The 16,013-nt window shown below is 37.8% G+C and overlaps 1 protein-coding gene across 1 annotated transcript in view; it reads right to left on the minus strand.

Moving 5' to 3' along the window:
• Window positions 1–10,601: 10,601 nt before the first annotated feature.
• LOC110676785 overlaps window positions 10,602–16,013 on the minus strand; it is a 31,015-nt gene continuing 25,603 nt past the window's right edge. Inside the window, exons 4-6 of the mRNA XM_021845940.1 lie at window positions 14,227–14,293; window positions 11,392–11,539; window positions 10,602–10,774 (exon numbers count right to left, since the gene is read on the minus strand). Of these exons, the coding sequence (XP_021701632.1) occupies window positions 10,686–10,774; window positions 11,392–11,539; window positions 14,227–14,293 (304 nt within the window). The 3' untranslated portion in view covers window positions 10,602–10,685. The remainder of the gene's footprint in view (window positions 10,775–11,391; window positions 11,540–14,226; window positions 14,294–16,013) is intronic.

The raw sequence follows: 16,013 nt of genomic DNA on the forward strand, positions 1-16,013 counted from the left end.
CTATTTACCTCTCACAAAAACGTGGAAGATTCCAGAAGAATTGCGCCAACGCTTAAATCCGGTACAGCTATTTCCTTTCAATGAAAGCTCAAACAATCGGTTGAATAATTGAGGAACTGAATTTTATGAGTTAAAATGTATTCACAGTTTCGCCTAATAATCTGATTTAATAACTCTTCTGTGCGGCAGAACTCCATGATATTCAGATCACTATTTTGAGACAATAAACGTCCTTAACAATTTTGCTAAAACATGATCTTCAAAATACTACATGGCTACGTTGAAATTTTATTGGCCCAATATCTGGTTCAATTACACCCCTGTGCCACAAAATTCTGTATCCTTCAGACCATCATTAGTAAATTATAAACACCTGCACACGCTATGTCTGAACCAGCAGATTATAAAAATCGAATGTACATCGGATATTTTCATCATCTTCAAAAAACATCAAAGGAACGGTTAAAAAATTTAACCCAAAAAAGTGCTATAACCCCACTGTACAGCAGCTCTACATATTTTTCGTCTCATCATTAGGAAGCTTTTATGGTCGTCTACAAATTTCTGAAACAATATTCTTAAAATAATTTATTGAATCTTTTTAATAATTTTACTCATTTATCAGATCCATTAACTCCTCTGTGTTATTGAATTTCGGGTAGTTCCGACAACCATAAGGCGTTTATGGTTTATGTCGACTTTGCCGAAAGCATACTTTTAAAAGTACATCGTTGAAAGGTTTACATAATTTTATTTTACAATCAAATTCAATCAATCTAACATGTATCAAAGCTCAAGACTATTCGCGCCGCCATCCGAAAGCACTGTACCGGAAACATTCTTAAAAAATCACAGAAATATCTAAATATTATTGCAAAGAATTTAGTCAAATTTATATCGTATCCACAAGCGCCATCTACGCTTTTAGAAAGCACGACATTCTCAAAAGGTTTCACAGAAACATTAAATTAATTTTAACCAGTGTCGGACCAAATACCCCACAGTGAGGCAGAATGTCGAATGTATTAAACACATAATAATACTAGATATACATTTTTTCTGAAACCTGGAAGCAACATTACCGATTTTATCAATAAAAATAAAAAATGCTTTTTGCGTAACGCGACACCATTTGCAGCACCCTGTTGGAAGATAAACGTAACGCGGCGCTCATTACATGAAATCAATGATTTCTGCAATTATTCAAAATTTCCTTCCAGTTTGAAGTCACACTCTGATTCTTATCAATACATAGAAGGATTGCCTAGAACAAACCCGGATTGTAAAAATTATAGCAAAGCAGATATAGGCGATTATAGAGTGATGTTTAAAAAAGTGCATTTCAGCGATGTGAAGTGATTCGGATAAAAATTGGTTGTGCACAAGCTATTTGAAGTTTGTATGGAAATTACTATGGAAAAAGCAAACCTTTGTGTGCAGTCCTGCTCGTCATAATAATCCATGGAAAAGTGAACACACTCATCTCATGTGAAAACTTCCCAGCTACAACTTTGCCGAAGACCAGATTTTGATGGGACTTAAGGATAATTTGTTATTATTGATATCAAAGTTTATATCATGCTGAGATGATCAATCAATTACTTTCAGAGCAACACTGTTTTTTGCTGTAGTATTCTTCCCACCAGGAGCACCACTGTTGCCTGCCGAACAGTTGGTGAAGCATGCTACATGCAAACCAACTTTGTGATGATGAAAAGCAATTTATCCTGACGTCCAATCAAAGAGTGGTCTTCGGCAAAGTTGTAGCTGGGAGGATTTCACATTAGAAGAATGTGTTCACTTTTTCATAAAATTTTATGACGAAGAGATAGAGGGCTAATTGACTTCGCCGCCTCCAAGAATATGACCATTCGTAGCACCTATTTCCAGCACAACCTACCATACCGATACACCTGGAGATCACCACAGCAGACAGAATCGCAAATCGACCACGTTCTGATTGATGGACGGCACTTCTCCGACATTATCGACGTCAGGACCTATCGTGGCGCTAACATCGACTCTGACCACTATCTGGTGATGGTTAAACTGCGCCCAAAACTCTCCGTCGTTAACAACGTACGGTACCGACAGCCGCCCCTGTATGACCTAGAGCGGCTGAAACAACCGGAAGTTGCAACTGCGTACGCGCAGCACCTCGAGGCTGCATTACCGGAAGAGGGTGAGCTGGATGAAGCCCCTCTTGAGGACTGCTGGAGAATAGTGAAGGCAGCCATCAACAATGCATCTGAGAGCAACGTCGGGTACGTGGGACGGAGTCGACGGAACGATTGGTTCGACGAGGAATGTAGGCAGATTCTGGAGGAGAAGAACGCAGCGCGGGCGGTCATGCTGCAGCAAGGGACCCGGCAGAACGTGGAGCATTATAGACGGAAACGGCAACAGCAGACCCGCCTCTTTCGGGAGAAAAAACTCCGCCTGGAGGAGACAGAGGGCGAGGAGATGGAACAGCTGTGCTGGTCTCAAGAAATACGCAAGTACTATCAGAAGCTCAACGCATCCCGCAACGGCTTCGTGCCGCGAGCCGAGATGTGCAGGTATAAGGATGAGAGCATTTTGACGGACGAGCGTGAAGTGATCGAAAGGTGGAAGCAGTACGTCAGCGAACATCTGAATGGCGCTGAGAGCATAGGCAATGAAGATCAGGACAATGTTGAAAATGCCTTCGTCGGTACTGCGGAGGATGGAAACCAACCAGTCTCCCTTTGAGGGAGGTTAAGGATGCCATTCACCAACTCAAGAACAATAGAGCTTTTGGTAAGGATGGTATCGGAGCTGAACTCATAAAGATGGGCCCGGAAAGGCTGGCCATTTGTCTACACCGGCTGATAGGCACAATCTGGGAAGCAGAACAGCTACCGGAGGAGTGGAAGGAAGGGGTAATATGCCCCATCTACAAGAAAGGCGACAATTTAGATTGTGAGAACTTTCGAGCGATCACCATTCTAAATGCGGCCTACAAAGTATTATCCCAGATCATCTTCCGTCGTCTGTCACCTGTAGTAAGCGAGTTCGTGGGAAGTTATCAAGCTAGCTTTGTTGACTGCCGATCGACAACGGACCAGATCTTTACTGTACGGCAAATCCTCCAAAAATTTCGTGAATTCCTGGTCCCAACGCATCACTTTTTCATCAATTTTAGGGCGGCATACGACAGTATTGACCGCGTAGAGCTATAGAAAATCATGGACAAGAACAGTTTTCCCGGGAAGCTCACGAGACTGATAAGAGCGACGATGGAAGGTGTGCAAAATTGTGTGAAGGTTTCAGGCGAACACTCCAGTTCGTTTGGATCCCACCGGGGACTACGACAAGGTGATGGACTTTCGTGCCTGTTGTTCAATATTGCGCTAGAAGGTGTTTTGCGGAGAGCCGGGCTCAACAGCCGAGGTACGATTTCTACGAGATCGAGTCAATTTGTTTGCTTCGCGGATGATATGGACATTGTCGGCCGAACAGGTGGCAGACCTGTACTCCCACATGAAACGCGAGGCAGCGAAAGTGGTGAATGCGTCCAAGACAAAGTACATGCTAGCTGGTGGGGCCGAGCGCGACAGGGCTCGCCTAGGTAGCAGTGTTACGATAAACGGGGATACGTTCGAGGTGGTCGACGAGTTCGTCTACCTTGGATCCTTACTGACGGATGACAATAACGTTAGCCGTGAAATACGGAGGCGCATCATCAGTGGAAGTTGGGCCTACTATGGCCTCCACAAGAAGCTGTGGTTATAAAAGATTCACACCCGCACAAAATGTACCATGTACAAAACGCTCCTAAGGCCGGTAGTCCTCTACGGACATGAAACGTGGACGATGCTCGAGGAGGACTTGCAAGCACTTGGAGTCTTCGAACATCGGGTGCTTAGGACGATCTTTGGCGGTGTGCAGGAGAACGGTGTATGGCGGCGAAGGATGAACCACGAGCTCGCCCAATTCTACGGCGAACCCAGTATCCAGAAGGTGACCAAAGCTTGAAGGATACGATGGGCAGGGCATGTTGCAAGAATGCCGGACAGCAACCCTGCAAAGATGGTGTTCGCTTCGGATCCGGTTGGTACAAGAAGGCGTGAAGCGCAGCGAGCTAGGTGAGCGGATCAAGTGTGAATCGATTTGGCGAGCGTGGGGCAGAACCGAGGATGGAGAGATGCAGCCACGAACCGAGTATTGTGGCGCGAAATTGTTGATTCAGTGTTATCTGTTTAGATCTTCTTCTTTCTGGCGTTACGTCCCCACTGGGACAGAGCCTGCTTCTCAGCTTGGTGTTCCTCTGAGCACTTCCACAGTTATTAACTTAGAGCTTACTATGCCAATGACCATTTTTGCATGCGTATATCGTGTGGCAGGTACGAAGATACTCTATGCCCTGGGAAGTCGAGAAAATTTCCAACCCGATAAGATCCTCGATCGGTGGGATTCGAACCCACGACCCTCAGCTTGGTCTTGCTGAATAGCTGCGCGTTTACCGCTACGGCTATCTGGGCCCCTAATCTGTTTAGATGTTAACTAAATAAATTAAAAGATAGAGAGCTTAACACAAAAGATTGGCATTTTCCATAGTAATCTCCATGTAAACTTCAAATGTCGTGTGCACAGTCAAATTTCTTCGGAATCACTTCAAACTTTGGGAGGATGTTATTTATCATAATACAAATTGTTTAAGCATAGGGGAGCTAAAATTTCAAAATTTGCATCACTTTACTCGACATCTCCATTGGCAGACAATTAATCGTTCCATAAAAAAATATAAAATTTCCATAATAAATGCAAAATTTGCCAGTAAAGAAACAAGTGTAAAATCAACAGAAAAGTTGAAAATTTCCATAAAAAAATAAAGAAGTGCATAGAAAAAAACAAAATTTCCCATAAATAAAAAAATTTTGAACAATAAATAGATTCAAAAGTGCAGTAGAATCGACAATTATCTCACTAAAAAATATCGAATTTTCCATTTAAAAACCTCAAAATGTCCCTATTTTCTTCACAAAAAGCAAGAAATAATTATAAATTATCCACAAAAAAAGCCAAAATTTGCAATAAATAAATAATAATTCGCCCACAATAAATCAAAAATTTCCATTCAAAAAATCAAAGATAGCAACAGCAGTAAATGCAAAGTTGCAATAAACAAACCCAACTAAGCAATTCAAAATGACAATCAATACATGAAAATGTTGTAGAAAATTCCAATATTTAAGTAAAATTTTCCATAAAAATAACGTAATTTTCCAATAAAGTAATAATGTGTATAATGGATTTCATAAATTTTCAGTCAAACTGAAGCATTGTTTTCACAATTGGAGCTTGTTAGTCGTCGTACATACAGTATTGGACAAAACATTTGCAACTTTTTCGATTTTCCATACAAAATGACCAACTTTGATAAACTATATCTCAGTTATTTATGGTCCGATTTGAATGAAATTTTCACAGAATATCAGACATAACTTGAACTTTAACATATATTTTTGAGTGATTTTTCCAATCACAAGTTGAAAAGCAGTAACGGTTATACTAAAGTGAATTTTTTGGCGATTTTTCATAATTGACATAACTTAACATATTGAAGGAATAGCTTCATCGTATGTTAAGCAAAGTTGTAGATTTTGACGAGATGAATAAGTTTGCCGAAGACAGTTTTTGTGTAAGGCTATCAGATTTTGAAATAAAAAGTTTTGAATTTTTCGTCGAAAATTACACTTTAGTCAAATCGTTATTAGTTATAAACTCGTGATTGGAAAAATAGTTCAATAATATATGTTAAAATCAAGGATGGAAATCTAGTGATCATGACAAAATCCATGATACCTCGCGCTGTTCTTTATCGTGCGATCATAGCAACAACGATTAACTTTTTGTCGTCAAGTTATCAGAACAAACTACGCTCCGCGAATAATGCATCATGTTGCACGTGTGCAAGCGATTAACTGTTCGCGAATAAAAGTTTAATCATTTTGATGATTTTTTCACTTTTACTTAATGATTCTTCTTCTCTCTGACGTTACGTCCCCACTGGGACAGAGCCTGCTTCTCAGCTTAGTGTTCTTATGAGCACTTCCACAGTTATTAACTGAGAGCTTACTATGCCAATGACCATTTTTGCATGTGTATATCGTGTGGCAGGTACGAAGATACTCTATGCCCTGGGAAGTCGAGAAAATTTCCAACCCGAAAAGATCCTTGACCGGTGGGATTTGAACCCACGACCCTCAGCTTGGTCTTGCTGAATAGCTGCGCGTTTACCGCTACGGCTATCTGGGCCCCAAAATTACTTAATGATCTACCTCCATATATGCTGTTTGTGATTCTAAAACCAATCGAACATTGGTTGAGAGATAAATAATAGCGCGAATGCGGCATGATTCAAGTTGATCGCTACTTGTAACAATATCCGATAAACCCTTTGTCCCACGACAAACAGTGCATCTGATGCTTCATATATCGGCTCTACGCGCGCGTAATGAGGTGTTGAAATCATGCTGCTGCGAGAGTAATGGCCCTCTTAGATTAATCCATTACTATGTTGTTGATCGCTAGAGACGATTTTTTTCCATCCATGGTTAAAATTCAAATTACATCTGATGTTCTGTAAAAGTTTCATTCGAATCGGTCCATAAATAACTGATATCTAACTTACCAAAGTTGGTCATTTTGTATAGAAAATCGAAAAAGTTGCAAATGTTTTGCCCAATACTGTATGTAGATGTAGAAATTGCATTTTAGAGTTCGATAATTAATTACGTAAGAATTTAGGGGAGGGGAGAGCGGGGAGATTGGCCGGGTTTGAAAAAATATGTCTTGCCATATAGATAAAATCAATGTTTCATACAAAAAATCATACATGGAGGGGAGGCGAGGTTTCGAAAAATCACATAAAAAATGTTTTTTAATACACCTCATCGTTAGGCGCTACAATTTTACTTATTTCGGCAAAGTTGAAATGAAACATGGAACATGGAATATCTAATCTTCCAATATTAGGAACACTTATGTCACTGCTTGGGTTATGTCCAACTACATTGATGGTAGAAGCTTATGCTCTCATGCCCAACCAGCCATACAAACTAAGCATCAGTAAAGTAACTGCCCACAGCAGTTGCAGATATATGTATACTTCGATTAATGAGTTTTTTCCTAAATATTTTTTTTTATTTGCATACGAACATAACGCTTTTTAAAGTATTTTCTAATAGGTTCATTTTTAGATCTAGTGGGTTGTCTCAGTACTACAAATATGGTTAAGCATGCTGTAACGCTACTTTTGTACCTCATCACCCACTTCATGTTTCATTTCAACTTTGCCGAAATAATCAAAATTGTAGCGCCTAACGATGGGGTGTATTAAAAAACATTTTTTTGAGATTTTTCGAAACCTCGCCTCCCCTCCATGTAGGGTAAGTGTTCCCTTAGTTGTGGGTGTTCCTATAGTTGCGGTAGTGCCCTTTTCACTAATTTATTGCATTAGCCACAGAACCGACACTACCAATCGACGTATTGGCTTGTTGATACACGGAATAGTTGAAAAGAGCGTCCAAATTGCTTGAAAACTGATGAAAAATCACTAAATTTGCTAAAGCTGTTCTTGCTTGTACCAATAGTTGCGGTAAAGTGTTCCTATAGTGGAGGATCCCATAAGAAAACAACGGATACCGCAACTATAGGAACACAAATTAAAAATATACCGCAACTAAAGGAACAGTGTACCAATAGTGGAGGTATTATTTTTCACTGACATGCCGTGGATTACTACGATGAAATCATTTTCCTCATTAAGTCAATGGTCGTTACTTCCCGTTACAACATCAACATGTGCATTAATTGCGCTTCTTGAATTAAGGCGGTTAAATGAAGTTCAATCACGCTTAGTACCTCCACTATTGGTACATCTACCCTATGATTTTTTGTATGAAACATTATTTTTTTCTATATGGCAAGAAATTTTTTTTCAAACCTGGCCAATCTCTCCGCTCTCCCCTCCCCTAAATTCTTACGTAATTAATTATCGAACTCTACAATGCAATTACTACGACGACTAATTAGCTCCAATTGTGAAAACAATGCTTCAGTTTGACTGAAAATTTATGAAATCCATTACACACATTATTATTCATTATTGGAAAATTACGTTATTTTTATGGAAAGTTTTACTTAAATATTGGAATTTTCTACAACATTTTCATGTATTGATTGTCATTTTGCATTGCTCAGTTGGGTTTGTTTATTGCAACTTTGCATTTACTGCTATTGCTATCTTTAATTTTTTGAATGGAAATTTTTGATTTATTGTGGGCGAATTATTATTTATTTATTGCAAATTTTGGCTTTTTTTGTGGAAAATTTATTATTATTTCTTGCTTTTTGTGAAGAAAATAGAGACATTTTGAGGTTTTTAAATGGAAAATTCGACATTTTTTAGTGAGATTATTGTCGATTCTACTGCACCTTGAATCTATTTATTGCTCAAAATTTTTTTATTTATGGAAAATTTTGTTTTTTCTATGCACTTCTTTATTTATTTATGGAAATTTTTAACTTTTCTGTTGATTTTACCCTTGTTCTTTACTGGCAAATTTTGCATTTTTTATGGAAATTTTATATTTTTTTATGGGACGTTAATATTTTAGCCCATCTCCATTATATTTTTTTCATAAATGGAAAACTTAACCAACACCCCCCTCCCCCCCTACACTGTCAGCACACGTCCAAAGTTCGCTGGTGTGGTGGATAACGAGTACGGAACAAATCGATGGCATATCAGCAGCATCGACGTTAGAAGCACCAACATTCTAATGTCAATCACCTGGCCAGATGACGCCAAGCTTATCCTTTCAAAAGTCATTCCGACAAAAGATCTCTTATGCATCGTCTCCTCCATGCTATCTGTCATCACAGTTGTGTCAACAATTTCATGAACAATGCTCTTGCTATTAACATTACTTCTCAATCGTCTGGATAAACTTTGTTCTTTACAGTTGGCCTCCAGCTCAGTTACTAGGCCGATGTGACTTTCAAGTTTACGAAGCGTCGCATCTTCAAGGAATGTGTCATCTATGCAAAGTGTTTCCAGTTCTTTCAGAGGATGGAGATCAAAGGATTTCAAATTATTATTATGCAAGTTTAGCACTCGCAAGTTTGGCATCATATCGAAAGTTTCATCGGTCAATCGTTCAAATCCACAGTTTTCACAGCTTAGATTGCTTATCGAAATGCTGATGAGAAAATGCGGTCTGTTAGTTTTCAAAAATTGTCGATTATCGTCCAGGATAAGTAATTTCAACTCATTGAGATATTGGAACGCCGTAAGCGATATCAACTGGAGATTATTGCTGGCCAAGTTGATGTAGGTCAATCCATGTCGTGGATAAAATGATGTACTTCGAAGTGATAGAATCTGATTGCCCTGAAGATGTAAGGACGTAAGTTTTGGAAGTTTCTCGAATGTAGAACTGTTGAGAGCAGTAATTGAGCAGTTTCGCATATACAGAACTTTGACAGAATAGCTCTCAAGGAACGGCATTGATTCTTTAAAGTCAAAATTATGATTGTTGTCAAAAATAAATTCTATAACATTTGCATGGTCGATTAGGTAATCTTGATCTATGAAAACAACATTCCGGCCTGATAGATCTATCGTGGCACCATTATTGGAAACACTGTGCACTGGATTCTTCTTGTAAACTGCCACTCCGTTTTTATTCGGTAGATGGTACTCAAACTTGTGATGGAAGACATCCTCTTGAGAACAATTCTGCCTCAAAAATCGTTTTTGATACACTAAGGTTGCTTCATCGATATGCTCATACGGTTGCAGAAGATTTTGGTCTAGACATAAGCGTTGCAGCCCTGGTAGCTTAATGAGTAACTCCGGAATTTTGTGAAGTTCATTGTCGTCCAACAGTAAACTGTCGATCTTCCGGTTACTCACAAGACTAAGTTCGTCCAGATGTGTAATACGGTTTCCCCGCACATTGACGCTGTACAGCTCAGGTAGATGTGATGTTTGCAACGTTCCTTCCAGTGAACAGTTTTGAGCACTTAATCGTTTTAGTGATTTTGACGTGAAGCTCAACATCGTTAAATTACGGTTCCCATCGATGTTAAGAGTTTTCAAATAGCTCAACCATTCCAGGGCATCGTAATGAATCTGCTTGATCATATTCTCCTTAAAATTAATGTGTGAAAGTCTGGACATACCGGCGAACGAATTCCGGTCCAGGTAGGTTGTTGCGCAATTGTTACAGCTGAAAATCATTAGTCTATCGCATTCTAGCTTCACTCGATTGATGTCCAGTTTCCTATTTTGACTCAGATTTAATATCGATACTGAAGATATATGTCGCAGAGTGGCTTGTGAGTTAATCGTTACCAGCTGATTTCCGGATAAATCTATATGATCCAGTCGGGAGTTGTGCCGGAATGAATCAGGATGCACGTACTGCAGAGCGTTATGTTTCAACACAATCAACGTAAGTTGCGGCAGTTTGGATAAGGTTAGATTGTAGATTGATTGAATTCCGCAATAGTTGCAAATGTATGCCGATAGTCGTTCGTGATCCAGAAGAACCTGATGCATTGGAAAGTCGAATGTCGTTTGATGACTCATATCCAACTCGCGAAGATACGGATATTCTGTGTACATTTTCTCATTGGTGATGGGTTTTTCAGGTTCAACAATTTTCCAGATGGCGTATGCAGTGATCTCTTGGAAGCTCACCATAATGCAAATCGATGCAAAAATCGACGTTAGATACATTTTCTGAAACATATGAATGAGAAAAAAATGGTTTCAGTGCTATTTTTGCAGACAGAAGTTTTGATGCAGCCTAAAGTAGTATCAGAAAAACATATTCTAAGTATCATTTGGAAGGAAGGAAGTTTAGACTGCGAAATGATGATCCCATGTGTTTTGGGGTAAACGAGTTCAGTTCGCCTCCGAGCGTCGGGGTTTCTCAAGGGCCTTTGCAGCTTATAGGTTGAAGCGCCCATCTAGCGAATAGGGAGTTGTGGGTTTAATGTCCATCGGAGCTCGTGGATTCTTTTCGCAGATTCCATCTCCATTTATACATTTGAAACGAGTTTCGTCGTGTACATGTAAATTTCAAAACTTCAACACCTTATAACAGCAAGATTTCTTAGGCGGTAATTGCGCATATAACTTGCATACAAGAGTCATCTTTACCACGCGTTATGAGTTAATAATTTTATTTGTTATTTTTGCCATTAACAGAGTAATGTCTGCATATTCAATAAATTGATAGCTTTCATATATAGATATCGATAAATATTTATTTTCATGTTGTATAGAGCATAACAATGCATGCTAGGTGAACGTTATCTTATCAGGTTTAATTTTTTATGTGTTATGATTCTTACCAGTTCGTGTCGTTTGCTGATCTATCAAATGTGCTGTATGACGAAGACAATGGTCCTTGAGTGTTGTTACCCTCGATAGATTCAGGCCAGCTTTCATCGGTTTGTTTGCGGGACTCTTCAAGTGATGCGTTCTTTTTCTAACTCGAGCCTATCGAAGAAATGATTTCGAAGGTGTTATAAGGTTAAGTAATTGTTCTTTATCTATGAGACTGATACATGAACTTGGTTGATGTAACTTTTAAATACTCCCGACTCACAGAAGCCTTTAACCATGAATAGTCAAAGAGATATAGAGGTATACTGCCCATTAGCCTAGGACACGGTTATATGAAAAATTTAGATTCTCGCTCCAGTCCACTTTTTGGGTTGCAATTAGGTCCCATAACAACTGTGCAAAATCTCAGCTCGATCGGTGAAACTATATTTTAGCGCCAGCCGTTTAAAGTTTGTATGGGAGCGGTTCCACAGAAAATGACTTTTTTCCCAAATTTCATTATTTTATTTTTTGATTTGGATGAAATTTTGCACATGCTTTCTTTATGCCCAAAAATGCCTTTTTGCATCATCGGCTCGCCATTTTGACTCTACCCTTACTTTTGAGAAGGGCCTAAGAAAAAAATCCTTAATAATTTTCAAAAAATTATAACTTAGAAACGGTTTGTCCGATCAGTTTGGTGCCTTCCGCAAAGTTTTAGGTTATTGTTGGGACTATCTGGAAAATAATATACACTGTAAAAAAAACGTTGTTATTTATTAAATATCGAAAATAAAGTTAACCAATCAATTTTCTCAAAAATCGTATTTTTGATTTTTTTTATATATGTTAAAGTAGACAAAAAATGAAGTCTTTTGCACAGTGGGTCAAGATGGAGAAATCATGAACAAAAAAGTTATGATTTTTAAAAAAAGGTTGATTTTTTAATATGGTCTAAATAAACTTTTTGAATGCTTTTCGACCCGATTTTATGAAAGTACGAAAAATTTTCAACAAAAAAGGTTTATGACAAAATTTTGCTAATTGCTACCGAAACATTTGAAAAGTTTATTATGTCCATTTTCAACAAATTCACCCTTTTTTTTTAAATCATAACTTTTTTGTCCATGATTTCTCCATCTTGACCCACTGTGCAAAAGACTTCATTTTTTGTCTTCTTCAACAATAAAAAAAAATCATAAATACGATTTTTGAGAAAATTGATTTTTAAGCTTTATTTTCGATATATAAAAAACTTCCAACATTTTTTTTTACAGTGTACATTTTTTTCCAAATGGTCCCAACAATAAAACTTTGTCCATGATTTCTCCATCTTGACCCACTGTGCAAAAGACTTCATTTTTTGTCTTCTTTAACATATAAAAAAATAAAAAAAAATCAAAAATACGATTTTTTAGAAAATTTATTGTTAAGCTTTATATTCGATATATAAAAAATTACAATTTTTTTTTACAGTGTATATTTTTTTTCCAGATAGTCCCAACAATAACCTAAAACTTTGCGGAAGGCACCAAACTGATCGGACAAACCGTTTCTAAGTTATAATTTTTAAAAAAATATTAAGGGTTTTTTTCCTTAGGCCCTTCTCAAAAGTAAGGCTAGAGTCAAAATGGCGAGCCGATGATGGCATTTTTGGGCATAAAAAAGCATGTGCAAAATTTCATCCAAATCAAAAAATACAAAAGTATACCGACATTCGAATTCAAATGGAACCGCTCATGGGATTTACTATGGGAAAATTTACTTTTGTAAAGAAAAATCGCCAAAGATCGCCCATCGTCCTCTATAAAAATTCTGAACACAGATCTCGATAGGTATTTTTACGATGAACAACATTGTCGAAGACCGCAAAGGAATCCGATGCTTGTAAAAAAAGTTATAAAGCATAGACTATTCGGAAATTTTGCCCGATTTTGTTATTATTGTCATTCTTTTACGTGTTAATCAATGTCGCCTTGCCAAAAGGTTTTCATTGAATAACTTTTTTACAAGTGTCGGATTGCTTCGTGGTCTTCGGCAATATTCTTCATCGTAAAAATACCTATCGAGGTCTGTGTTCAGAATTTTTATAGAGGTCAAAGGGTGACCTCCGGCGATTTTTCTTTACAAAAGTAAGTTTTCCAATAGTAAATCCCATACAAACTTAGAACGCTCGGGGCTAAATATAGTTTCTCCGATCGAGCTGAAATTTTGCACAGTTGTTATGGGGCCTAAATGTAATCCAAATAGTGGATTGGAGCGAAAATCTTAATTTTGTCCCACACTACTGCCCATAACTGCATATTTGTAACATTCGATAAAAGTAGGCATTGAGTAAATGGGATACCAAGTTTGCATTTTATTGCAGTATGGGAGGAAACTAAAATTTCAAAAAATCACTAAGAATTCAAAAGTGCTTATTTGATGCTGAAATATTGCACTACTCATATCGCATATTGGGTGAATAGTCAGAAAGTGATGCTGATAGAAATTTCGTTGCTACTGCATTATGAGGCTTATGTATAATCTCAATGTGACTGTTATGTGGTTACAATTGCCAATGTGACAAAACAGCTTGGAATTTTTTTGAAATTTTCTAGAACAATCTCACAGATTTCAGTAAGTTGATCTAAAATATTTGTCATTTGATGACTCTCCCCGGTATTAACTCGAAAACGTCAAAAATGTCGAATGTGACAAATATGCAGTTAAGGGCAGTATACTGGGCATCAGGTTATCCTTTCCCAACGACTACCATAAAAAGGAAATACAACACAGATGTCCATCTATTGTGATAATAAAGTAAAATATGTTCAACCATATGAGCACAAAATTTAGATTATCTGTATTAAATCACTCACCAAAGTAAAACCAGATAGTGTAATATTAAAATCCTTTCTGTTAACAGTTCCTTTATTACGTGACAACCTAAAAGAGAAAGATGCTTATTATTTGAACAAAAAAAAAATCAAACAATCTCAGATTACATATAGGGATACTATTCTTCAATTGGAAGACATTTGAATAGTGTGGAAGACGGAAGATTTTTGGAAGACTTTTTAGAATTTGTGAAGACATTTGGAAGACAATTTTAAATTAGTGGCATTTTTAAAATTCCTATATTTGGAAAAAGAACATATGAGTTGAAAGTTACAGAAACTCATCTAAAAGATTTTTGCACGTCTAACTCAAACTATAGAGATCCCTCTCCGAATTCCGTTGAAAATTCTCCAAGAATTCCTTCAGATATTGATCTGAGAATTCTGACAAGTATTCTTCCAGAACTTCTTTTAGGAACTCTTGCAGAGATTTATCAAGACATTCTAGTAATGTATTTAAGTATTATTCCATAGAAACATCAATGTTTTCAGGGATTCCTAAAATGACTTTTTGAAATCTGTTTTAGCGTTTCTCATGTATTGTTTTTACGAATTCATGAAAAAGTAGATACTTATATGATTTTTTTCTGAGATTGCTACTATGTTTGCTTCTGAAATTATCCCAGGGATCTTGAGGATATCTGTCGTGATTGTTTTCACTGGTTTTACCTGAAACTCCTCCAGAGTTTCTTCAACAATGGGTCACCGGTGGTCCAAATTTTTAAACCATGTTATGAATTATACCAGTTTTCTTGTTCTTTTTTTGGAACAGTCTAACTACTTTTGGTCAGATTTGGACCAAGATTTGAACTGTTCCAAAACTGGTTCGATGCATGTTTGTTTATCTGTTCGGATTTTTCTCGCTGATACTGCCACCGTTTCTAGTTCCTACTTATTTAAGGTAAGTTAAACAGGAACAATATTCCATCGCAGCTGTTTTTAAAACAACATTTATTCCTCTTCCAGCTATTCCTCCGGCTATTCCTTCGGAGAATCCTTCAGGAACTCATACAGGACACCTCAAGGAATCGTCAGGATATTTCTCCGAGAAATACTTTAGGAATTCGTGCTAGGATTCCACCACGTTTTTCTACGGGAATATATTTAAATATTCCACAACGAAGTTCACTTACAGACATCTTCAGGAGTTTTTCCAGGAATACTACTGACGTTCCTCCGATTTGTCCAATATAATTTACAACAGGAACTCCTTCGGTCATGTCTTTCAAGAATTCATCCGGGAGTTTGCTGCAGGAATACCTCCGGGGTTTGCTGCAGGAATTTAACTGGGGATTGGCTCCAGGAATCTCTTCGGGTATGTATTTCCTTTAAAAACTTTTCTCCATTGATATCGTCTAGAAATTCCCCGGGGATTTCCTCCAAGAATCCCTTTTAGGATTTTCTCCATAAATTAATCTGGGGATTTGCACCAGGATTTTTCCGGAGTTTTAGTCCAGGAATTCCCTTAAGGATTTTTCCGGAAATTTGTTTCAACTCCAGAAACTCCTCCGATGATTTTTCCAACAACTGCTCCGGAGATTTCCTTAGTGGATTCCGTCCAGGAATTCCTCTGGGGATTTCACTCTAGAAATTCATTAATATGTTCGTGCGAGGATTTTCTACAGAAATTCATTCGAAGATTTTTTCAGAGAATGTATCCTGAATCTGAGGATATGCACCAGGAAACTCTCCTGAGATTTTCTCCAGGAATTTCTCCGAGATTTCATACAGGGTTTCCTCTGGGTATTCCCATCCAGTAATCCATCCCG

The sequence above is a fragment of the Aedes aegypti genome, chromosome 2 (assembly GCF_002204515.2).
Source record: "Aedes aegypti strain LVP_AGWG chromosome 2, AaegL5.0 Primary Assembly, whole genome shotgun sequence".
In the NCBI taxonomy this organism is placed as follows: domain Eukaryota; kingdom Metazoa; phylum Arthropoda; class Insecta; order Diptera; family Culicidae; genus Aedes; species Aedes aegypti.